The sequence below is a fragment of the Zeus faber genome (assembly GCF_960531495.2).
Source record: "Zeus faber genome assembly, chromosome: 4".
NCBI lineage: Eukaryota > Metazoa > Chordata > Actinopteri > Zeiformes > Zeidae > Zeus > Zeus faber.
The window spans coordinates 5,777,575-5,802,042 of record NC_137191.1 but is presented as its reverse complement, the minus strand read 5'-3'; the positions used below and the strand labels follow the sequence as shown (position 1 = coordinate 5,802,042).

Here is a 24,468-nt window from a genome sequence, read left to right as displayed (position 1 = left end):
ACAGGTTGGGTGGGTTGACATGGAACTGTGCAGGTTTAGACCTAGCCAACCTGTTAAATGCATTCAGGAACTGAACTGAGCGCCACAAATCAAACAAGGCCTATTGAGGGGTGACAGCAACATAATCCCGAAGCCTCGCCTAAACCTGAACGAAACCTTTGCCCCGTCAAGTCTGTGGGGGCGACGGTCACATCGGGTTTTGCCTGAAAAGGCATCCGGAAGAAAAAAGAGCCGCCCTTTCCAGATCCCGACAGGACAAACCGAACCAGCGGGTCTCCGAAAGCCTCCCCGCGCTCGCTCTCCGACGGAGTGGTTTTCTGTTTTTTGTTGTTTTTTTTAACCTCGGCGTCCAGCGCTGGGATCAGCTGAAGCCTAAAGCGAGGCGGGCTCGGCTCAGGATCAGAGCTAAGTGAAAAGGTTAGGAGCGCTGAGAGTAATCTTTAGAAGCGACCTTCAAAGCACGGGCTCCCCGCAATTACAGACCAGAAGACCTTTCGGTTACAAAAGGGGCGGGGAGGGGGGGGGGGGTCGATAGTGGAACCCCTCATGGCAGCATTCTGGATACTGCAAATGGACATCACCAAGGCCGTCCCCGTCCCCCAGAAACCAGGCAATGAACACCAGAACCTCGGCACCGAAAACAATATGCAGAGTATGAGTATAACCAGAGCGGCTCCATCTCAAGGACCGTCCAAACCAAACTATGCGAGACATTTCCTTCTACGGTATAACGTGCCCTCCTTGCGCTCCGTACAGAGCATAACAACTGTTCATAAAGATTCATTTCTCCAAACATTTCTGCCACTAACACTTTTACAAGTATGTAAACTTGGAGCAAACCCTCCGTATCCAGTTGAATAAGTAGGCCTTAGAGTCCAGTTCTTTTTAACTACCAACAATAGGCAATGTTATAAAAACAACATTTTGACGAGGAAGAAAAAAAAAAAAAAAAAAAAAAAGAGAAAAGAAATAAAGCAGGCTTAGTTGCACAGCCTTGTAATCCAACGTCTGTTTGTCCTACAGCCAATCAGTCTTTATACGCTGTTTGTCCTCGCTGCGGAAATCGAGGATTAGCAAAACCTAAATAGTTGTCTTTCCGAACCGAGTTGTTCAAAGGTGAGGTTTTCAGCGAATCCGGAACGTTCTAGTGCACGCTTTGTGTCTCGAAAATAAAATAAAAAAAATCTTGCCGGCATCGTGGGTAGAAAAGGCAGCGAGTGGGGGGTCATGCTGAACAAACACAACCAGTTATTTTTATCCCATACACACAAAAACCTCAGGGGCAACAGCTTGCCAAAATAAGAACCCGTACAGGAACTGCTCGGAAAAAGAAATCAATAGAAAGAAGCCGTAGCTTTTCAGAAAACAGGAGGAGGTGAAGATCAGGTTGAGGAAATGACAGACCCATGCATCTTCGCCCCCCGTTCCAGCTTTTAGGCTTTTAGTGCATCGGACAAATTGACGAGCACTTGGATTTAATCGCGCCGCAAGTGATATTATCGAAATAAGAAAGAATTCACGGCCCTGACGTGGATGCAGGGTAAATGCAGGGATTACGTGTGAACGCAGGGTGGATGCGGGGATTACCTGTCAACAGCCTCAATGTCTCATCGCAATCTACCTCATCAGCACCACCGTGACCTCTACTACACTCTCGTATTCGAAAGGCTTGAAAGCAACACCTGAGACCGGTGCCACTGCATCCAGTCCCAGTGCCTCCAGCCAGTGCTCCTCCATTACAAGGAGCCTAAAGTCAACCAGGAGGATCAGGGACGAAACGCTACCACGGACTAGAACACTGATCGCAGGGACTTTGTTTTGGGGTCAACTAATGCAACACCAGCTCCAGGCGATCCGGGAACGTTTGCTCAGAAAACCAGGTGTCGCGTTACCTTTTCGGTGGCTGGCGTGGACCCCAGTTAACCTCAAAGATCGGTGGCGGGAGGTTGCGGGTTCGAGTCCCGACACCCGAGCCCGGATTAACAACTCCGCGGCACACGGTCGCGGTGACAAATCCGTGGAAGTCGAGTCACCTTCCCAGAATAATTGATCTTTTGTTTTCTTTTAAACACAACACCGAGCTGACACCTGGAGTTTGGCCCCTCGCGATCCAGCCCCCACAGTGCAGATAAAACACAGCCAAAGCGTCCGCCGCCAGGCTGGGCTGGGGAGCTAACGAACGAATGCGCCCCCGTAGCCTGTCACCACACCGTTCCTACGCTAATTTCCCATTCCAATGCGTTTAATAACTGGTACGGTTTTACCGCAATGAATACCTATCGTGTCATCAGAGGGCAGGCAGGCGTCGGGGTGCCAGGTGGCTAGCGTTAGCAAGCTAGCAGTTAGCCAGCTAGCTTAGCTGCTAAATGGATTCTTCACTCAAACCGGAGCCGCAGCGACACTACGTTCATATCCGACAAAAACATATATAACAAAAACAGGCGGTTGTACGCGTTCTCCCCTGTAACCGCACCGCCCGTGTCCCCCGCTGTCGGTGACCGGACCCGCACACCCAGGCCAGACTCCGCGCTGGAGTCCTGTCCAGGCCCGGGCGGAGCGGCTGTCAGAGCGGATCAGCCCGACCGCCGAGCGCTCCACCCGGGAGGGGGGGGGGCGCAAATCGGCTCCGGCGAGCTCCGACCGCACGGAAGGGCTAACAGCCGCGTCCGCGTAATCCTCCGATTTAAAAGCGAGACAGCCGAGTCGAGTCGACCCGAAAGAAAAAATCACCCGCTTCCGCTCCCCGCCCGCCCCGACCCGACCCGACCCGACCCGACCCGATCCGACCCTCCCGCGTCTCCTCCTCCGGTCACCGAACGAGACGCGAGCGGAACGGGAAAGGCACCCAGCGAGCAGCGGCCATTCCGAGGCGGAACAAAAGAGCGCTCCCGCAGGCTCTGACGCCGCTCCGCCGCGGCACGTACTGGGTGGCGAGGTCGACGGGGCGGCGGGGGGAAGTCGGCGGCGACTGGGGCCGAGCGCGGCGCGGGGCCGCACGGGGGCCGCGGCGGAGCAGGGTTATACCTTCAGAGGTGTGACTCCGCCATCCCGCTTCCTCCTCTTCCCTCTCGCCGCTGCCGCTGCCGCTGCCGCTACGCTCCGCTCCCTGCCGCCAGGCTGCGTCACTGGCACGGCGGCCGCTGCTGCGTTCCTGCGCCCTCGGAAACTTGACGATTTTTTTTTTTCCGGGCGTTCGCTCCGGTAAAAGTACAACTACCCACGACTCAGGATTACTCCGGCGAAAGCCAAAGTACCGCGTTGACGTCGTGTACTTCCCTGGAATTGTGTCATTACTTGCTGGAGTTGAAGTATTAAAACTGCTCCACGTGTCCCCTTTATAACAGCAGCGATGGGAAGTAAGGAGGTTTGACTACTTTGATACTCAAGTACATTTGTCAAGTATCTGTGTAAAAATCGATTCAGTTTCAGAAACTTTCCAATTTTACTCCACGTTACTTGAGTTGTTTTTAAAATCGGGAAATTCAATATTCAATGGATTTACTGGTCACATACATGTTGCGCTGTATATACCACATACACAGAGACTGTCCTGGGCACAGAACAAATACAATAATAATAATAATAATAATAATAATAATAATAATAATAATAATAATAATAATAATAATAATAATAATAAAACAAGATGAGATTAAAAAATGAGAATAAACAGCCCAGAAAAAAAACCGAATCTATATACAGCATCAAAAAGAAAAGAAAATACGGGATCCACGGTATATATAGAAATACGTAGAATATGTATACACATAGAAATATGTATAAATGTATATCATTATGTACACTTTGCAGTCTTTGTGTGCAATATATGCTGTGCAATGTTTGCGAACTGAGAATAACAACAACAACAACAACAACAATAATAATAATAATAAATATCAAATAATATCGATGTGTACAATATATTTATGCTGTATGTACTATATATATATACTGTATATACATACATCAGTTACTATGACACTACCTACACTTTTTTTAACCAGTATTCCAGTCCAGTAACCAGTAACCAGTTGTAGTGTGGTGTGTTGCGTGACGAATAAAGACTGTTTCTTCTTCTCTTCTTCTATTCTTGAATATTTATCTGCAGAAAAAATGTGCAGCAGTACTAGAAATATGATAGGCTCGATAACACCAGGGCAGTGAATATAAGTATCATTAAGGAACTGCTTCCTACACTTCACTGAAATCCATAAAAAACGGTTATGTAATGAACAAATGAGTGTATCACACGAAGTCTTGTTTACATGTGATGCAGATTTGGCTTCATCTACATAAATAACTGTTCAACTATCACCATTCAAAGCTCACGATTCACGAGTAGTATTCAGAACTTGAAAGCTGCAACCTTATTTCTAATTTGGATGCTCGTAATTTCTCCCATGGTACTTGAATGCAGCATAACCAAATGTATCGCGAGAAGTCCAAGAAACGTGATCAAAGATCATATTTTTTGAATAAGTGAGAGATGTGCATCATGCTGCGTATTTAAACATCTTTCAGATGAAGATGGAAGGAAACAACTGATTGTTATTCATTAGCAAAATAACTCATTGATTAATTTACTCAACTCATTTCATTTAGTTGAGTTGCTGTCATGACATTTCATTGCATATATGTATGACCATGTATGTATGTATGTATGTATGTATGTATGTATGTATGCATGCATGCGTGTATGTATGTATGTATGTATGTATGTCTGTCTGTATGTATGTATGTATGCATGCATGCGTGTATGTATGTATGTATGTATGTATGTATGTATGCATGCATGCGTGTATGTATGTATGTATGTATGTCTGTATGTATGTATGTATGTATGCATGCATGCGTGTATGTATGTATGTATGTATGTATGTATGTATGTATGCATGCGTGTATGTATGTATGTCTGTATGTATGTATGTATGTATGTATGCATGCATGCGTGTATGTATGTATGTATGTATGTCTGTATGTATGTATGTATGTATCGATGTGTGTGTGTGTGTGTGTGTGTGTGTGTGTGTGTGACTTGATAATAATTACATGTGCTGAAGTATTTCTTTAAATCACAAAGAAAGAAAGAAATAACCTTTTTCCAGTATATTTGAGAAACAATACGTTGTACTTGTTTAAGCCACAAGGTGTAGCTCCAAATTTACAAAATACAATAATTATCTCAAACAGAATATACATTCAACAAAAATAAAACACATTTGAGCAAAATATATGCAAAAAATATATGTGTAATGTAATATACTGTATGTATATGCATGTACAGTATCCGACGGGATAACTATGAACAGAATGTGCACAGGAAAATAAATATTAAGTAAGGCGTGTTAATCCAAGGATGTATAGTGACTAGGATGAAAAGAAAATAAATAAAATAAAATAAAATAAAATAAAATAATAATTGTAATATATTGCTGCAGGCAGCAATACACAGGGTCCAGGGTAGTTTGGTCCTTCATTAAAGATCAACGGACAAGTGTGCGTTGGCTCTATTTAATGTTGTCAGAGATTTTGCAGCAACTTCTGTGGTTGTTCTTTCTGAGTTTTTTGCAGTCCTTACTTTAGAGTAGTGCAGGTTTCAGAAAGTGTTTTTGTTTTTTTCTTCGAGAATAGAGTGGCTGACCTCAAAACATAAAAAGAATGAAAGTATTTCAAAACACATACACAATAAATACATGTTCCTTGTATTATGTAATTTCTTCTGGGTATTGTTCCCAGTAATTATAATTTAGGAAGTTTATAACATAAACAAAAAACATAAAAAGAATGAAAGTATTTCAAAACACATACACAATAAATACATGTTCCTTGTATTACGTAATTTCTTCTGGGTATTGTTCCCAGTAATTATAATTTAGGAGGTTTGTGATCATTGATATATTTGGAATGTCTATAAATTCTGACAGTGTTTTTATTGGCTTGTTATTTTGTAGAACTTCCTCTGGTGCGTGTCAGTTGTCCTCAGAAGCCTCAATATTTAGGATGTTTAATTTGTTGCATTTTCTTTAATCCAACTTCTGGTAATATAATACCCATCACTTTAGCCCCTTTACCACTAGCACTGAAAGCCTTAAATCCACTGGCAATGTCCCATTTGGGTGTCATGCCGGAAAAGGAGCCTGTGTAGATGTTCCGTGAAAGTTGTTCCTTAAATTTCCCCGCTCTCGACCGAGTAACACTTTTGGCAAATTGCTGGAACAGCTGTGAATGGAATGGAGTGTGTGTGAATGGAAGCAGTAATATTGCCGTAAATTAGGGGTGGAGCCGAATCCCAATAAAGCGCAAATTGTGTGTTTTTATGAATATTTATTTCGTACAAATATTTGTTTACAGGAAGAAAAAAAAAACATTCTGAGAAATGGCGAGTCCCGCTCAAACCGCAGAGCTCTGCTGGAAAGACGAGCTTGACGGACTGTATTACATTATGTAGTGTATCCGTACAGTCATCTATGTGGGAACAGACTCCATACGTAACCTCCCCGTAAAGGCCTCCCCGTCTTTGCCGGATATTTTTTATCCAGCAATGTTACGGATTCCATGCGGGAAAAGGGGCTTTTGTGACTTTGTATGGTTAAGACTTTGTATCTTATATTCCTTTAGTTAACGTCCTATCGCCACTATATCTGTGTTGCTAGACTGCAACGCTATCATGTGATCTGTGTACTCCGTCGACTTGCATTTCTCCGTTGCGGCATACGTCTGTGTGTGGCACCATTTTGGTGAGGTTGGCGATTGTTGATCACTAACTTCCACAAATCTCATTCAGAATGTCTGCGGTTTCGCATAATAATAATAATATTAATAATAATTACTATTATTATAATAATAATAATAATTACTATTATTATTATTATAATTATAATTATTATTATTATTATTGCTGCAGGCAGCAATACACAGGTCCATTATCGACACCGATTACAAATTTTATAGTTTCCATGGAACGTAGCCACGACTGACGTAATGACGCGAGTGACGCAAGTTATACGAGTCCTGGTGAGAATTATTAATACAAGCCGATACACTTGGTGCGTGTTATGACTTTATCCTAAAAAAATGAAGATGTCTGTCTATTACCTGTAGTCCACAAAGTCCTGCCTCGTCGTGTCTCTGTGGAAGGAAATGACTCCGTGCGAAAGTTCCAAACAACACGGTTCCATTCAAATGTATTAAACAGACATATCACAGACATACAACAGACATTTCATCAACTTTTTTAACTTTTGGGACGAAAATAAAACAGACACGATTCAGACCCGTTGCTCTGGAGCCGCAAGCAAACTCCATGTGTTAGGACACAAACACAGAATATGTTTTGGACTCCCACAGTTTGTATGTTAGGACTGGCTTGAATGCAGCAAAATAAGGAGGGACACGCCACCGGGTTAGATGGAGCAGAATGTGTTTATATTTGTAAAAAGGGCAAAAGAATAAAATATCAGAGCCCTGTCGACATCAGCAGGCAAGAAGAAACACACACACACACACACACACACACACACACACACACACACACACACACACACACACACACACACACACACACACACACACACACACACACACACACACACACACACACACACACACACACACAGACACACACACGGTCTGCAACCACTTACTCCACAAACTCATCTCGCTCCACCACCCGACCAGAAGAGTAAGAACCTTGGCGTGTGGGTGATGCACGAACCTTTGCCTTCTTCCGGTCAAATTATATTATTTTTTCATTAATTCCTGCTCAGTACGTGGATAGATATGGATGACACTTGAACCAAGAGATGTCTGCGACTTCCCGGTTCTAATGAGATGTCAACCGTGTCTGTAGGGCCAGTGGTTGTCCTGTTACAGACACTTTTAACCCCGAAAAGTGTCGAGGAGAATAATAATAATAATAATATAAATCTGAACAATAATAATAGGGTTAATTAAGGTCATAATAATAATAATAATAATAATAATAATAATAACAGTAGCAAGAATAATAATAATGAAAATAATAATACTCACAAAATAATAATAAATCACCGTCCAAATAGCACTGCAAAAAGACTAAAAAGTTTAAAACCCGTTGTATGAGCTCTGTTCTAACAATTAACGCTGTCATACTGTGGTTAGATTGTGTTTTCTATCACTTCCTTACTCTTATTCAAGGTATTATTTGTAGAACTGCTTTTCCTTGTACTCAAGTGAATATATATTTTTCATAAATATCTTTTGTTTATATATTTATTTACATCCATATATATTATTATTGTTGCTTTAAATATTTAACAACATAAAGACACAAACGGCAGACAACCCATGTGCTGGTGAAGTGATGTTCCCCACACCGGCCTCCAGGGGGCGCTAGAGCAGCGTCCCGGCAGCTCAACGCACAGGGGAAGCGGAGATGACGTGTACGGAAGTGTTGTCTTGACAACGGCGTTTTAATCCGAGGGAAGCGGTCCACGCAAGGTAAAGCGGAACGAATATCTGGATCCCACGCAACATGACGTGCACAACGTGTACCTAAACGGAACATTATACGAATGATAATACTAATAATAATTCTAATTCCACTGTACTACACTGACAGAGAATCTACCTCGTACTGCTAAGCCGCCTCAGTCAGCTCGGACGTTAGCAGGATAGTTAGCATAGCTTCCAGATAAACCCCCTCGTCCGAGACAATGGAGGGTGAATTGTAAATAAGCAGGGAATAAGATCCTTTATTGTTATTAAAGCCAGACGCAGATGCAGCTCATAACAGTGATGCTGCCTCTGAGTAATAATAATAATAATATTGGTAAGTATAAGAATCGTTTAATGTAGATTTCCCGTTCTGCCTTTGCTTTAAATCTCTACTAACATCCCATTTAAACACCTCTTTAAACAGTCTTTCCATCTGATGTGAGCAAAATGTGCTTGTGGTTTATTAAAGCGTTTTATTGCATCTCCTCTTCGTTACTGGCAAAAAGCAACTACATTAACCGTGGACACATGCATATCTAATGGAAATGTCAGCGCTTTGCCATGTAGAACAATTAGAGTCATTGAAAGTAGAAGGAAAATTCCACTTTAAACGTGAGTATGGAGTCCATCAAATAACATCACTTAGGCCTTGCGGTACCTGTAGGTGGTGGAGGTATGAATGTATTCATGTGATCATAATCTGTGTCACTACCTTTCAGACGCCACATAGGCCCACCTGGAAGACACAATGCCAGAAGTCAAGTCCATATTCAGAGAAGTTTTACCAAAACAAGGTGAGAAGCAAATAGCATTTTGACAATGGTCATGGGGGGAAAAAAAAAAAACCTAAAACCTAAGATAACTGTACTGTAATCGCAAGATGTGAACGCCCTACCTTCTCAAAACAGGGAATACTTCACAGTTTCTCTTTGTAAGCTCCCCAAAACTGCTGCTGGGACAATGAGATAAGATAAGACTATATTCATCCCCAGAGGGAAATAAATTTCCCTTAAAATAACTCAGTTGAAGCCCTGAGCTCCAGATGTTCCCAGACGTAGTAAAAAATATTCAGCCGACCTGGGTTCTGAACAGCTCTCCCCTCGCAACGCTGAAGGAGGAACACACCGGCCAGCCGCACAACAGAAAATCACCATTTAAGTGGGAGTTTAGATTTGATTGTCGGTAAATGCTTGCCCATGCTCCCACAGGGCAGCTCTCCGTGGAGGACGTCCCCACGCTGGTTCTGTGTAAGCCCAAGCTGCTGCCGCTCAAGTCGGTCACCTTGGAGAAGCTGGAGAAGATGCAGCTGGAGGCTCAAGAGGCCGTCAAGCAGCAGGAGCTGGCGTCCAAGGAGCAGCCGCGCTAGACGAATCAAATGATTCATGAAAAAAGTGGATTACAAGCTAAGATAAATGCATCTTTTTTCCCCCCGCTACTTATTGATTTCATGGCAGTTAGTCCAGCCCTCGGTGGGGGGTGTTAAATCCGTCGACACTGACAACTCCGTCCAACAAGGGGGTGGAATCTAGGATGGTGATGGACTTTGTAAGTCTGGACCAATGGATCGCGCATTCATTCGGTGATTTGCCCAAAGCTGAGTGTAAAATATGTCCAATATTTCGAGGGTAGTGAAGCCAGACTGCAGTTAAAGTTACTTACATGGTTAGGATGGATGAACTAAATAAACACAAAGTCCAAGTGCTTACTTTTTAGTGGCTTTGTAACTTGACAAGATTACGTCATACTTCAATGGCTAATGTTATAATCTACTCCACTGTGGCACAAAACATGTGGTCTAATTTCTGTCTAGCTTTCCCTTTCTTACCAAGTTGTTATGAACACGGTTTTGTCAAAAACCTTTTGTCTCCACATCTGTTGCTGTTCAGGTGCTGTGACACAAAAGAAAACAAAAAGCCCAAAAGACTGTTTTGTTCTAACAATTTAATGAACAGACACGAAGCCAAACTTGGTACATTCCTCTCTCTTTCTCTCTCGCACACACACCAAATATAAAAATAGACACTATGGACACCGGTTTCGGGGGGAAGACGCTTTCCCAAAACGGTATTTTCTGCATTGTACTTTCCTCTCGTTGCCATTGTAATGACATCTTTGTATGACTCGAAGGGTAAAAAGAAAGTGTTATGGTCAAGCATAGCGTAGAAACAGCGGCCGGGGAGGGCGGGTCATGCTTCCAAGGAGCGTGCCTCCCCCCCTTCCTCCCAATCCTCACCCGTTATAAAGCTGGTTACACAGACCGGTCGTTTCTGTACAAACACTGCTTTCTAGAAAACAACAGGACTGGCAGTGAAACCAAAATACTGTACATTATAGGAATGACACCGACACTGAGACGTGGCACTTAATGGGTTAGCTTATGTATGAATATAGTTGTATGGAAAACATCTTAGGAAAAAGGTTCTCTAAACGTCGCCGGTTTCAATAGAAAGTGCCTTTTTTTTTTGTTTTTCTCTTTTTAAATGAAATGTACATTCTTGAACAGTTAGGAGTAAAAGGTTTTGTCTCCCAACCATTACGAGAAAATATGTTGGGAGAAAATCTAGCTTTTTTTTTTTTTTTTTTCCTCCTTTGTTTTAAGCCTCTCTTTTTGGGAAAATCGGCAACAAAGAGAAACAAGGTCTTCAGTAGCTGTCGGGTTTCACGCGTCCGCCGTCGCCCTCGCTTACAAATCTCTTTCGGCCTCTGAGGAGGAAAAAATAAATAAAAACAGTCAATCCTCATTTGCTTTAAACACACACATTAGAAATATATCTTTGAATATGATTATATATGCGGACGTGCGCCCCTGTGCACTTACCGACACGGACACAGGTCCCTTAGTTTTTCGCCAATGACTCCATCGCTGAAACTCTTGTCGACAAATTGCTCCAAGATGAAATACGCCCGGGGAACATCGATGTTGATTTCGGCGATGTCCATGTAAACTCTCTCGTAGCCCTGCGGAGATGAGGGCAGCATCCTTTGTAACACGCCGCCTCACAAAACTTCACAGTAAAAAGGATCAATGTCCTGAGCTGCAGTGCACGACGCGAGCACCGGGGGGCGCCTCACCCTTCTCATCTGGTCCACTGTGATGACGGAGGACACCCAAAGGCATTTCAGCAGCCGCAAGACCATTTTGAAGGTTCTCTCTCCCTTGGATTCCAGGACCATGACGATCGCCTGACGGACGTTAGACAGGACGTCACACTCTACACTTCAAAAATGACAATCCTATATTTCTTTATAGACGGAGGTTACAAAGGTGTAGTGATTATCTCTTACGCATTGTAGCTTAGCAGGTTGAGTAGTTACCTCATAAACAAACTCATGGTGGAAGTGTGGAACCTCCAGCTCCTTGAGGCACCGCTCGGCCTCCTTGTCGTCTCCGGACAGGAGGTACTCCTTCAGCAGGAGGTTCATCTGATGAAGCAGGACCAATAACAACGATCACTTCCGACACAAACTTGTTTCCCCAGTTCCTGTGAACGCAGCGTCACTTCTGGCACAACTAACAGGTCCCCCCCCCCCCCCCCCCCCGAGTTTCCCTGAATGCAGCATCCCTCCCCGCTATGGAGCGCTTTCTAATCCACCGCAACCAGAGTACGAGTCCACTAGTTAATCGATCGCGGATGGCGTCGTTCTCCCGGACAGATAAAATAAATAAAATGCTAGTCTATGTGTGGGAAACACTGACCCCCCCCCCCCCCCCAAAAAAAACCTCTTCAGATCTGGACAATTCACGCCCAAAAGCCAGTTGTTTGCATCTCTGTATATTAAAAGGTATCAGAAAACACAACACATCTCACACTTCAAGAGTGAGAGTGGAAAAAAAAAAAGTATAACAAACAATATCTAAAAATAAACAAAGAATGTTGCTCAGGACCCCCTGCACTTCCTCCATGGACAACCAGGGGGCCGCGGGCCACAGCGTGTGCGCAGATGTTTTATTTTTTTTTTAAATACAAACAAATAGTTTACGGTTAAATTGTTGGATTCAGTGTCAGGACCGAACGTGTCTAACAGGCTTTGAAGTGCTCGTGCAGGAGTCCCGTGGATCTGATCTTCGGTTTGACCTTTGACCTCACCTCTTTGACGAGCTGCGTGACAGACCGCTGTCCCCCGCCCGTCCCCCACAGGGTGTCCATGCGGCGTCCCCCCAAACTGATCTTCAGCAGCACGGCCGCCCGGTCCAGGGCCTCCCTGCAGGAGCAGCAACAGGGAGGCGTTGTCGTTGTTGTTGTTGTTATTATAATATTATTCTTATAATTGTAAATTACTATTACTACCATTATTCTACTACTACTTTTATTACACTACTACTACTACTACTACTATTATTATAATATTAGCAACAACTTTGACTTTGTCTCTTTTACAGCAAAACATTCATTATATTTTTTACTTGATAAACATTTACTGAACTGCTCACTCATTTCTCTTTCATTTCCTTCGTTTGGGTTTCCTTTACGCTACCCGTCTGTTTGTAAAGAACTTTGTTACGGCTTGAAAAAGCGCTACGGAAATGAAAGATTTACAGAGATATTCTCACTCGTTTCATTGAAATGTTAAGAGGTTTAGAAGTAACCTGGGGTCACGTGTTGGTCCAAATAATGATAATAGCTCACATTTTGACATTTTCAAAGACGGTCTCCATCTTTAGAAGTTTGGGAAAATCAAAAAACAATACGGTGGAAAAAAAACAAAAAAAAACCTCCCTTCAAATGATCTCCTGAGCTCAGTGACAGTAACACATGTTTTCATGTTTTAAATTAATTCAGTCTGTAGTATTTCTTATTCCTTAGGTTGATTTGTCACCGTATCAGTCGTTCTAAAACCCAGTAAAAGTTTTTACTAAAAATCAAAAAATGTGAGCTCTCACAAGGAAAATGCTGCACGTCATTTAACTTCTCCCTTTTTAATGGTTTATTTTATATATTATTCGATATCTACCTCATCTGCTTCTGTGCTTGTATAACTATACTAGGGGACCTATGATTCTTTTCCTTATTTTCTGTCATATACTGTACACATAATGTCACAATGTGGGATGTTCATATCAGACGAGGCCAAAGTGTCAAATAATGAGGTAAACTAATGACAACATAACGTCTGTGAATAAAACGCTCGGGTTTCCGACCGCTCTGAATGCACCGTTTCCAACGTTTCTTTTCCTACTCTGAGCTGACCTCAGCTCACGTAAGAGAGTAGGATTTCTTTATATGGTCATCTGCTCCATCCGATCTACTGTGCATTTCTCCAAACAAAACTATTAAGCAAACCAAATATAAAAATTGTGGGTTTTTTTTTTTTTTTAAATTGTCAATGTATTTATTTATGGAGCATCAAGAGCACAATGGATTTAGAGACATGTTAGAATGGCTGTAAAGTAAGAAGTAAGTATATATTTTCAGCAAAAAAAAAAAAAAAAATTTTAAAACATGTTTTGGGGACCTCAGAGATCTATATGAACTTGTGTATAAAGGAGCATAACGGGTCCACTTTAAAGATTTTGTTGTTGACACGACTGGAGTTGTTTCCATGATCTGTTTTTACTTGATTTGCTTTGAGTTCTGAGAAAATAACTTTTTTTTTTTAATTTATAAATTAAAATAATGCAATATAATCAGTACATTACATTACTAGTAAACCTAGAACTCAGTTTGACAGCAGCACGGTCCTTCAAAATCAGGTGGATTCTGATACTCTGATCGGTACTGAAAGGGCAGAACATTCCCTCGGATCAGCGTGATAACAGATGAACAGATTCTTCCACATCTCACCGTGTCGAGGCCTGATTACGTCTTTCTGCCATTGGAAGAAACATATCTCTGCCAACAACAGTGCTCCACCTTCAACCGTCGCGTCACCCCACCCACACAACAACAGCAACAACATCATTCAACCAGACATCCATCTGCGCACCGTGCGTGTTCACAGTCCACTCTGCCTTTGTAGCCCTCGATGTAGCTCCTGGACAGGATCTGGTCTTTGACGGCCCGGGCGATGAACTGGCCGACGAGCTGGAGGACGGAAAAAAATAGACGAAAGGAACGGTTCAAAACCGAGAACTTGGGACACCATCTGCCACGGTAGCCTCGGAGCGAGGAAACGGCCCCAGCGCCCGGCGGCGACAGTTGCCCCGGGCGACCCCGTTTTGTGCCAACCCCTTCTCATTTTCAATCATATAGGATCATTATCGCCCCACTATGAAGCGATAAGAACGGAGCCTCCAATCTGTCCGCCTTGGCCTCCCACAGCCGATGCACCGTTGCCAACTTGGCAATCGCTTCGCCGGGCCCTGGACCCACGCAGTGGGCCCGGTGCGGCGCCTTCACCAAAAAACGGTGAAAAATACATGGAATCACAGAGCGGGAAGCCATTTGCTTTTCAAGGAATTAAGCAGACAACCGAGTCACACAAAATACAACTGCAGCCCCTTTTTAAATTCGACATCGTCAAATCCACGGATGACTACGACGTTCCGACGTTCCTCCGGCTGTGCTTTATTACTTTGAAGGACCGCACGGTGCGAGGGCAGGGCCGGGTAGTGGGCAGGACCTCACAACACCATTCAGTTTCAATGCAAAGGGTCCTGATCCCATTCTACACTGATATATCGACATTTTATCAATAATGAGAATGGCTGCAAACTCCTCAGTACCTGACATGCGTTACAAAAAGAATCCAGAATACACAATTTAAATACTTCAATGCATTTGTGCCTGTGGTTGAGTTTAACTTAAATGTTATATTTATGTTAAAAATGTAGTTGGTAGTTGTTAATGGTACATAACTTCCAAGGCAAGTATTGATATTACCATCCTGAAACAGAACGGTATGGTAGAATCTGGTGTTTCTTTAACCCGGCGCTCACACCAGCGTGTTTGTTTACAGTAAAAGTGCTGGCCTCGCCTCGCGGGCGCCGGGCATTGTTGGTGCACAGACAAACAGCAGCTTCATCTCATCTGACCGGCAGCCGCAGCACAGAAGGAGAACGAGTGCGCCGCAGTGTGTGTAAAGCGGGCGAGCGACACAGAAATGAAAGGGTGAGAGAACGTGAGAGGAGGGGAGCGGAGATGAATAACCCTTTTAACCTCCTGCGCTGAGCTAGCATTTTTACTGGCGCAAAGAGACAAAGGCAAGAGATCTCATGTCTGTGCAGACTGAAAGGAAAGAGCTGAAATACAAACACACGAGAGCTTACACACACACACACACACACACACACACACACACACACACACACACACACACACACACACACACACACACACACACACACACACACACACACACACACACACACACACACACACACACACAGACACAGACACAGACACAGCATCCCAGCATCTACAACCAAATGGACTCCCAATGATCAAAAAAATAAGGTTTTAGATAAAATAATATAGGGGGTTTCCTTTAACTACGTAACTTAAAAATGTAAATGGAAACACGCACGCACACGCACACGTCTCACCTGCGGGGCTCCGGGTGTGTCCAGCACCAGGTCCGGCAGCTCCCGCAGCAGTTTGTCAAAGGAGCTCTCCACGTCGCCGCGGGTCAGGACGGGCCCGCACAGGTCGGCCAGCAGCCTGGAGGTCAGCTCGCGGTGGCTGGCCTTGGCCTCCAGGGCCAGGGACACGGCCAGCGTGGGGACCCCGCTCCGCATGGGCCCCAGGTTGAGCGCCCCAAGCAGCTCCTGGAGACAGAGAACACACGGAGTGGTGTCTCACGGTCGTTGGGATCAACGGGCGTCAGCCCGTACCTTTTGTGCTATAAACAGTTAATAAATTACGAGAACCAGTATTCTAATGAGAGCCGGGTTGTTAAACAGTCACCCTATCCTTCAATGTCATCATTGCATTCTCCACAGACATTCTGTTCAATGGCGCAGGTTTTCCCAAACTCACCGCTACTTCGTTGGTGTCACCATGCTCAAAGTACTCCTGCATGATGGGGGTGACGGTCTTCTCAAAGTCCCTCTCATCCAGCGGAGGAACCACCGTCTCATACACACAGTTCTCCTGAGAGCAGCACCAACATATCTCACGGATCACTGTTTAACCTTCAATATATTTATTATAATACAACCTTTATGTACCAGGGCTTCGTGCAGTTATCAAAAGAGTTTAATTTTATATATAGACACATTTTGATGATTATTCAATAAATTATTGTGGTTAAGAACTATATATTTGGTACAGGGCAGAAGTAAGTATTTGGTAGAATCAGGGTCAGTTATGAACCAGATGCCTCTATGAACAGTGTGCTGTAGGTCAGATAGAAAGATAAGTAATTTGGAACTGGAACAAATCTAAATGGTACTTTTTATTTTTCCACATAACTGCAGTCAGGTGCAGCAGTGGGCTGAGGGTTTCATAACAGTAGAAATGCTGACTCTGGTGCAGAACAACTTGACCCATTTTAATAAAAAAAAAAAAAAAAACAACAACAAATAAAACAAAACAGATCTAACTTTAGAGGAAGGATTCTCTGTTTGTATGTTCTTCGATTATCTCGACAACCGTTCAGGCGATTGACTTCACACTTGGCGGGTGTGTCGCTGGGGACCCAGGGACGTGCGGCGTCGTTTTGGTGCAGCTCGGACACACAACACGTGTAATATCAATAAACAGCGAACAGCGAGCCAGCAGGAAGGAAAGCAATCGGCCCGTTCCGAACAGGCACGTTTGGTGCAGACATGCGTAATACTAATAAACTTTAATAAACAAGCGACTTCATTTAAAAGAGCGACGTGGATGTGTTTTTTTCCCCCCGTGAGAAAGAGTGGATTTCCCCGGTGTTTTTTCACCGCGGGGGGTCGCAGCAACTTTCACCAACAGACCCGTTTCAAACGATCACTGCACTAGTACGGATAGATATGACAAAATGTTCATGTTGAAATTAGGACCTCATACGTGTAAATCATGAATCATTATGTTGGGCGCACCTGGGCTTCATCGTAGTTGGGATCGTTCACGTCCGGCCGCTCCGGCTCGTACACTTCACCAGACCGACCCCACACACCTTTGCCTCCCGCTCCACCTGAGGGCAAACGACGACGACGGCGACGACAACAACGTGAGAGCAAAGCAGATACACGTGACGACACCACGGTCTCTTGTGTTAAAGTAATGGATCAAAAGTCAGAAAGCTAAACGGACACAAAATCAGAGTTTCTCTATTGTTTTGGAATAGAAAAGACAAAACTAAAGTCAACGGAGCACAAAAGGCAATGATGAAGCGGTCGGCCTCTTGAGCGACATTATGAATGACTCATAAATAACCGCTCCCGTGGCCTTTGGACCACGCAGAGGAAGGGGCAGAGACACTGATTTAAAGTCTCCCAATATCAGAGCTACAGGGGCAGTTCAGATGTTTACAAGCGTGAAGTGTGCACAGTAGGTCGGGTGGTGGAGATCAAACCTGATATCTCACTCTGTTTACGCTCTGTTGACCACCGAACCTCACTGCACACCATCACCGGTACTTTCCATGTACACTGGTTGTTTGTCAATTGGTCTGAAATGTATTGTTGTCAGTTTATTATTTACCCCCCCTAACACAGCTCAAATGTGTCTACATTTTTCTGTGTTTTCTCTAGCTGTTCATGTCTTCAGCCCCTATTTCTAGGTGAGCCCTCGTATCATGCTCGCCCCAGGTGGATCCACGGTCACGGTTAATTTTTTCGGGGCTGAACTTTGTTCTATGATTTTACTGTGTTAACGACATTGGTGTCGCCAGAATTCCGGGCCTACATTTGCTGTAATTGGCCGGGATAACATGTTTAGTGTGAACTCTTGTAAAACCGTGTTCACACCTTAAACAACTCAATACAGGCTGCATGACTTCCCATGCCATGCTGTTGAACAACTTAAGACCATGCTAAGCCGTAGATTTGGAGAAGGGGTTATAAGTTCATAAGTGTCATAGAAACACACATCTGTTTGTTTTTTAGGTCAGCCTGGCCAGATAACAGAGCACTTAAGAAGCACAATACCAAAGCAGTATAACTCAAGTCCCACCTTGTCTGTGACATTATGTCCGGCTATCTTTAGCCCGGCCCACATCGGCCATGCAAACCCATCCCGTCCGAGCATGAAACACTGTGTACTCTGGCACGGTCTCGCTGGGAGATTCCACACATCCACTGCCCTCGCCCCATGCGGTGCCAAAATGTGCAAACCGTACACTTTTAATGAGGGTGTGGGAGGCGAAAACTGCAGGGTCTTCTGTGAGGCGGTTCTGTTGCATAATCGGCGAAATGGGCAGAGAGTGGGCCAACAGAAACAGCGCTAGTTCCAGTTCCACAACTCCTGTGTGGAGAGAAGTGGTCTAATTCTGCCGTATCGCACAGGTGGGTGTGGGCATGGCTCACCAGATAGCCCTCAAAACTATGTTGACATTTCAACAACACACAAAGAGGAAGGGGCGGGTCAGAGCACAAGTCCATGGTCCTATCTTAATTTGATATGCAAATTGGATAAGAGGTTAAAGAGAAAACTGGGAAACAACTAGGTGCCCACATCAGCTGGTTCAAGCTGTTATCACAAGACGCAAACAAAAATAATCATAAATATAGCTGCAGGCAGCAAACACAGGGTCCAGTTTAGTGTGTTAGGTACGTATTCGTTTTCCGGGTTCTCTGAAACTCAGCACGATTTTCCAAGTTTACATTACATCGCTGCATCGGCTCCCCCGGTCTATAGTCTCCTCGTTGCTCATCTCATGGAGCAACCACTATACGCTCTACTATACGCTAATGAAATCGCCTCAACGTTCGTCTACTTTCGGTAAAATTATCAAAATTATCGCAAATTTCTCCTCCGAATGTGCATCAATATCGATTGAACTCGAACGACTGGACCTCTGAAAGGTCCCGGTTCTAACAAGACGTCAACCATTTCTGTGTGTATTACAATTGTCGTGTTCCAGATACTTGTATCCCTAAAAACCAAGAGATTAAAAAAAATAGAAAAAATCCCAGTGATAACAATCAATGTCTCACCTCAGCAAGGTAAGGGTAACAGATTACAAGAAAACTTCCAAGTGAAAAGGCAAAGACATGTGGCCTAAAAAGCCATATGACTTAACTTTCTTCTTGGCAGATCTCTAATTCAAGGGAGGGGTATTTACACCAGATCGCAGGTACACACAAACTGACACAGTCTTGTATGGAACTCCTTGGCCAAGAGGGTTCTATTGCCAAGAGTGAAAAAATTCCACAAAGTACATCCAGTCAGAGGCTAAGAGCGGAAAAGAGGTGTGATCCCCCTGCCATTTGTTTACATGCCAATTAGTTTACTGCTCGGCAGCACAGAAACACAACAGCAAGGTGGTTCAGCAGCAGGAGATAAAAGGACACACACCAAACCAGTTGCCATTTGCTCCTCCTTCTCAGCCTAGAGCAGTGTTTTAACATTTGATTTGGTTATTGCATGTCCCCTTAATGATATTGAATATGAATGAATGACTATGCATTGACAAACATTATTTACACAGCATGTGTTGAAACAGTTTGTCCTCTATGACATGGGTCTGCTATATATTGATTGGTTGGACCCAAGAATGCATATGCAATACTTAAATTGGTAGAGTTGTACAAATACTGATATATTTTTTTACCATTTTATGTTTCATTTTAGGAACTAAGTGGCGGTTTCATGATGTATCCGAAAAGCAGTGAATTCATGAAAATAAAAACGTTTTCAAACCCAGTGATCTCACTATTATTATGACTGAAAACACTTGTATTAGTACTCAGTATCAGCAAGTGCCTCTGTGCCTACTTAAAAAAAATATATAAAAGTGTCCCTGTATCCCTAATTTTCACCAATGCTTACAAAAAAATTGATTAATTCAGGAAGATAATGACTTGTTTTGATACCTTTCTTTGGCAGGCCTCTTCCCTTGCCTAGACGGGACTTCCTGTCTAAGAGCTTGCTTTTGGGGCTGGTCGGGGCCACGGATATTCCCCGGTTCAGGTCTCCGTTATCACTGAGAGAGTCTCCTCTTCCGGAGTCCCTGGAGGAGTTCTTCCTCAGCCTCCGCTTGGCCTTGGCCTTCAGACGCGCTTCGTGGATGCTGTTACTGGAGGAGGTCAACCAGTTGCCGTTGATCTCATTGTTGATGTTCCTGGTGGAGGTCAGTGCTCCTCCGTTCTCATCTTCTCCGGATAAGAAGGAGTCGCTCAGGTTTCCAGCCTCTGTGGGATTTCCAAAGAAGATAGAATATTTGGTATCGACGTCCGACGGCATTACATATATTTTTTTGCTTATATACATTTTTGCATTCTTATACATACATTTTTCTGATTTCATTTGTCTTCATCCTACAATTCTTTGCACAGCCTTTGGAGTTTACCCTTTAATCATTTCACTACACTGTACTCGACTAACTGCACGTGACAAATCAAGAATCATTGAGCAATAGCCTTGAAGCCAAGTACTCAAATTATCATCAGTGTGTTTCACAACAGAGGCACATGATGAGACTATTAAAATGTGCATGCTTATTTCGCCATCAATCACCGGAGGGTATATATCTTATTATTTTTTTTTTTTTCCTAATGCCAGCAGCTTATTTGTAATGGCGGTAGAGTCATGCTGCAGAGCCTGCAGCCCAATGCATGAAGTGAGAAATCAACAACTTCCGCAGCATAAAGTCTCAGCCCCAGATCAGAACCGATGAGGCATTTCAAATCAAGGCTGACCACTCACCCAGCCCACGCTCCAGCGTCTAGACAGAGAGGGCCCCAAAAACCAGGACTATCCACCCCCCTGCAAAGCTTCTGTCCCCAGCTCATAATCCTCACCAACAATGACCCTCCCCATATTCCCATACTCCCCTTCCCCTGCACCTACCAAATATAATTTGTACTGTAACCATGCCAACGCTCTGCCATCAAACTGATGTTTTTCTTTAATTCTTGTATTTTGTTTGTTGATAACAGCAGCACTTGTTGTTTATCTGGTTTTATTTGTATGATCTAGTTCCTATCACTATCTTTTTATTACTCCTTCGCTTCGCACAGCCCTTGGACCATTCCGCTTTGAATGCTTTCATTCCATCGCGTGGGGGTCGCTCCCCGAGCAGCAGAGACCGTGATTTGGAAGCGGCAGTAAACACTCACCGACGGGGTTCGCGTTCAGCCAGGCCTCGCAGTCAGTTGCCATGTTGAAAAATGAGAGGAAATGCGTTTGGCAGGGGAACTGCGTGCGAATCAAAAAATAAAAAATAAATCTCCGAGGGAAACCTGAAACAATAAATTAGAAATAAGAAGCGGAACCCAGATCGTCCGGCGATTCCCGTCCCGGTTGGCTCGGCTCGCAGGACTTTGGGACAGGCACTGCAGCGGCCACCCCCCCCCCCATTCATACTCTGTTGATAAACAATAGCTGCCGCTCACTTTGCGTCGGACGCTGTCAACGCGAAGTAAGTCGGACAAAACAACCCAAAATAAAACAACTTAAACAACACAGACACTGTTCCCGACACCGCGTCTGTGCAGCGACAAATCAAATCGCCGTCAAATCAAATTAAATGCGATTTATTCCACATTTCCCGTAGTTGATTCCCTTTTACCGTCGCACGTTACCAAGCACGACAGAAAAAAAACAAACAAACTTGTGAGGGCAAATTCACCTTAAAATACGTCTACGACTCACGGACGTGCAGTACCACCGTTCTGCCAAATTAAACACGTTTATATATATATATATATATATATATATATATATATATATATATTTATCCGATTTGTTCGGTCTTTAGTTCAAATGACTGACCGTGCGTGACGTCCAAGCTCCAAACTCCGACACCGGGCTCCGCTGTTGCGTTTGCGTGATCTACCCAGCAACTCCGGCGCGTACCTCCGCGTTTCTGTCCTCTGGTTGGCTGGACGGCCGCGGGGGGTTTAAAAGCCACGGGCCAATCGGAACGCAGAACGGGGGGGGGGGGGGGGGGGTATTTCTTCTCGCATTTTCCATCCGCTTTGCTCCGTTTGGACGCGGCGCCGCCCCCTGTCGGCCGAGCGGCGCCACCGCAGCGGGCGCTTTACGTAACGGCCCGTTCAATAATAGCCCTGTAAAGTTGATCCTCCCACGGATAACATTACCTCCCGGTGCACTTTGATGCGCTACGTTCTGCCCAAAAAAACAAACCCTTTAGTGACTTAAAAAAACAAAACCAAAAAAAATACATTCCGTGCGTCTGCGTGTATGTGACAAAGCCTCACCACTTGGGGGCGCACTTTTCAAACATCACCTCGGGTCGCATTTCGGACGTCACAAATCCCCCCCCCAAAAAAACCTCAAAAAACACAACTACCACCGCTTTGAAATGTTTATTAAAAGTTTTTTTTTTTTTGTTTGTTTGTTTTTCTTTTTTTTGCGTCAGAAAAAAAGATCATACGAAAGTTATCCAACAGAGACACAACACAGTGCATTTATTCACAGTGTAGAAAACGGAGGACGGCGGGGTCCAGTTCAAGGTCCTCAACGGTTAAGGCGTTTCAGATGAAGGCAAACATGTGGGATGGTTGATGACAGTTATTTCCGTAAACCGACAGGCGACAAAGAAAAACTAAAAAGAAGTGAAGGCCCCCCCCCCCCCCCACGCCCCTGTAATACACACATTTTATAGTGACGGCGAAAACATATTGAACAAATGCAACAAACCTGAGAATTGGTCTCAGTTTCTTTTCAACTGAGTAAAAACCCTTTGCACAAATTCAATTTCAAGTCATCTTTGCACCCGAAAAAGGTTTTTAATCAAACTGCTCGGACAATATATTATCTGAAGAATTCACAATGTAATTCTCACAAGGAAATTATTATTATCTGCTAAAGAAATTGAGCAGTCTGGCGGATTTAGAACGCCCGCTGTGTCGCGTGATTTGTCAGGAATTGAGTTAATTCCTGTGACATTACATTAGACATTCCAGATTAAAATAATCTCCAGGGTTCAGCTTATATTTGGGTTGGAGTTAATTACTTAAATAATAGACGCCGCTTTTGTGCACTGAATCCTTACAATAAATTATACTTTTATTATGTACAATATTGATCGGGGAGACTAATGCCGGGATAATCTGCGACAAATCAGATTTCTGCCCAGAAGTCCTTTCTCCCCCAAAATCTATACCAGTGCAACTTTCGAATCCAGTGACTTCCCTCTGTCGCAGCAGCTGACTTCCAGTCTCCTGAGGCCTGACAACACATGCACTGAGGGTTTGGGTGCTCTACACACCCAGAGGGTCAGGAGGTCAGGGGTCAGAGGCCGTGCTGAGCTGATTCTGCAGATGCGGGTTCGGTGAGCGCACCCAGCAGGCTCTTCTCCGCCAGCTCAGACAGGTACTTCTGAGAACAAATCAGGAGAAATCACTGTTTAATGGAGAAGCTTTGTGTCTTAGACCTTCATCACTTCATACCTGCTACAAAAACAACCACAAAATAAAAATAACAAATAAAAATAAATAAATAAATTATTATTATTAATAATAATAATAATAATAACAATATAATAATAATAATAATAATAATAATAGTAATAATAGTGTTAATGAACAAAACATTCTCTAATTATTATATAATGATTATATAAAACATAATGATACATAGTACAATAGTATGATACATTATAATAACATATAATGCATAATAATTATAATGACTTTTCTACTGTTTTCTAAAAAAAGTAATGATGCCATGCTGGGAAACTAAAGTTAAGATAGGATTGTTATCAACATACTGGACTATTTTTTGTAATATAAATTAATTTAGTCATTTATTATTAATTTTAATAAAATAAATGTATGTAATGAAATGTGAATTGAATGATGAATAATATTATGCCAAAAAACCAATACAAATATCTCTAGAAAGAAACACAGGGACAGATGGAAAATAACCATAACAAGATTAAAATTAAACTATTAAATGCTAATAAATTCACATAAAAGTGTTATATAATAATAAAATCACGACA

The 24,468-nt window shown here is 43.4% G+C and overlaps 3 protein-coding genes across 5 annotated transcripts in view; 1 reads left to right on the top strand and 2 right to left on the bottom strand.

The window, feature by feature from the left end:
* Positions 1-8,443: 8,443 nt before the first annotated feature.
* On the top strand, positions 8,444-10,174 carry bbip1 (BBSome interacting protein 1). Its single transcript, XM_079999962.1, has 3 exons — positions 8,444-8,478; positions 9,195-9,269; positions 9,684-10,174. Exons 2-3 carry the CDS (start codon positions 9,224-9,226, stop codon positions 9,839-9,841), a joined length of 204 nt encoding a protein of 67 aa, XP_079856088.1. The 5' UTR covers positions 8,444-8,478; positions 9,195-9,223; the 3' UTR covers positions 9,842-10,174.
* A 233-nt stretch (positions 10,175-10,407) lies between these two features.
* Positions 10,408-22,342, bottom strand: pdcd4b (programmed cell death 4b). 2 transcript variants are annotated; one of them, XM_079998743.1, is made up of 12 exons: positions 22,269-22,342; positions 21,614-21,736; positions 20,369-20,686; positions 17,432-17,526; positions 16,392-16,505; positions 15,959-16,180; positions 14,401-14,498; positions 12,564-12,678; positions 11,791-11,898; positions 11,548-11,658; positions 11,294-11,433; positions 10,408-11,178 (listed from the first exon to the last, which is right to left on the bottom strand). In XM_079998743.1, exons 2-12 carry the CDS (start codon positions 21,654-21,656, stop codon positions 11,118-11,120), a joined length of 1,425 nt encoding a protein of 474 aa, XP_079854869.1. In that variant the 5' UTR covers positions 21,657-21,736; positions 22,269-22,342; the 3' UTR covers positions 10,408-11,117. The 2 variants fall into 2 exon arrangements, with proteins under 2 accessions (XP_079854869.1, XP_079854870.1); XM_079998744.1 differs by lacking the exon at positions 22,269-22,342 and having other exon boundaries at positions 21,614-21,853.
* A 475-nt stretch (positions 22,343-22,817) lies between these two features.
* The window catches only part of rbm20 (RNA binding motif protein 20), a 57,764-nt gene continuing 56,113 nt past the window's right edge, over positions 22,818-24,468 (bottom strand). For both annotated transcript variants that reach the window (XM_079998966.1, XM_079998967.1), the window contains exon 14: positions 22,818-23,840. In XM_079998966.1, the coding sequence (XP_079855092.1) occupies positions 23,754-23,840 (87 nt within the window). In that variant the 3' untranslated portion in view covers positions 22,818-23,753. The remainder of the gene's footprint in view (positions 23,841-24,468) is intronic.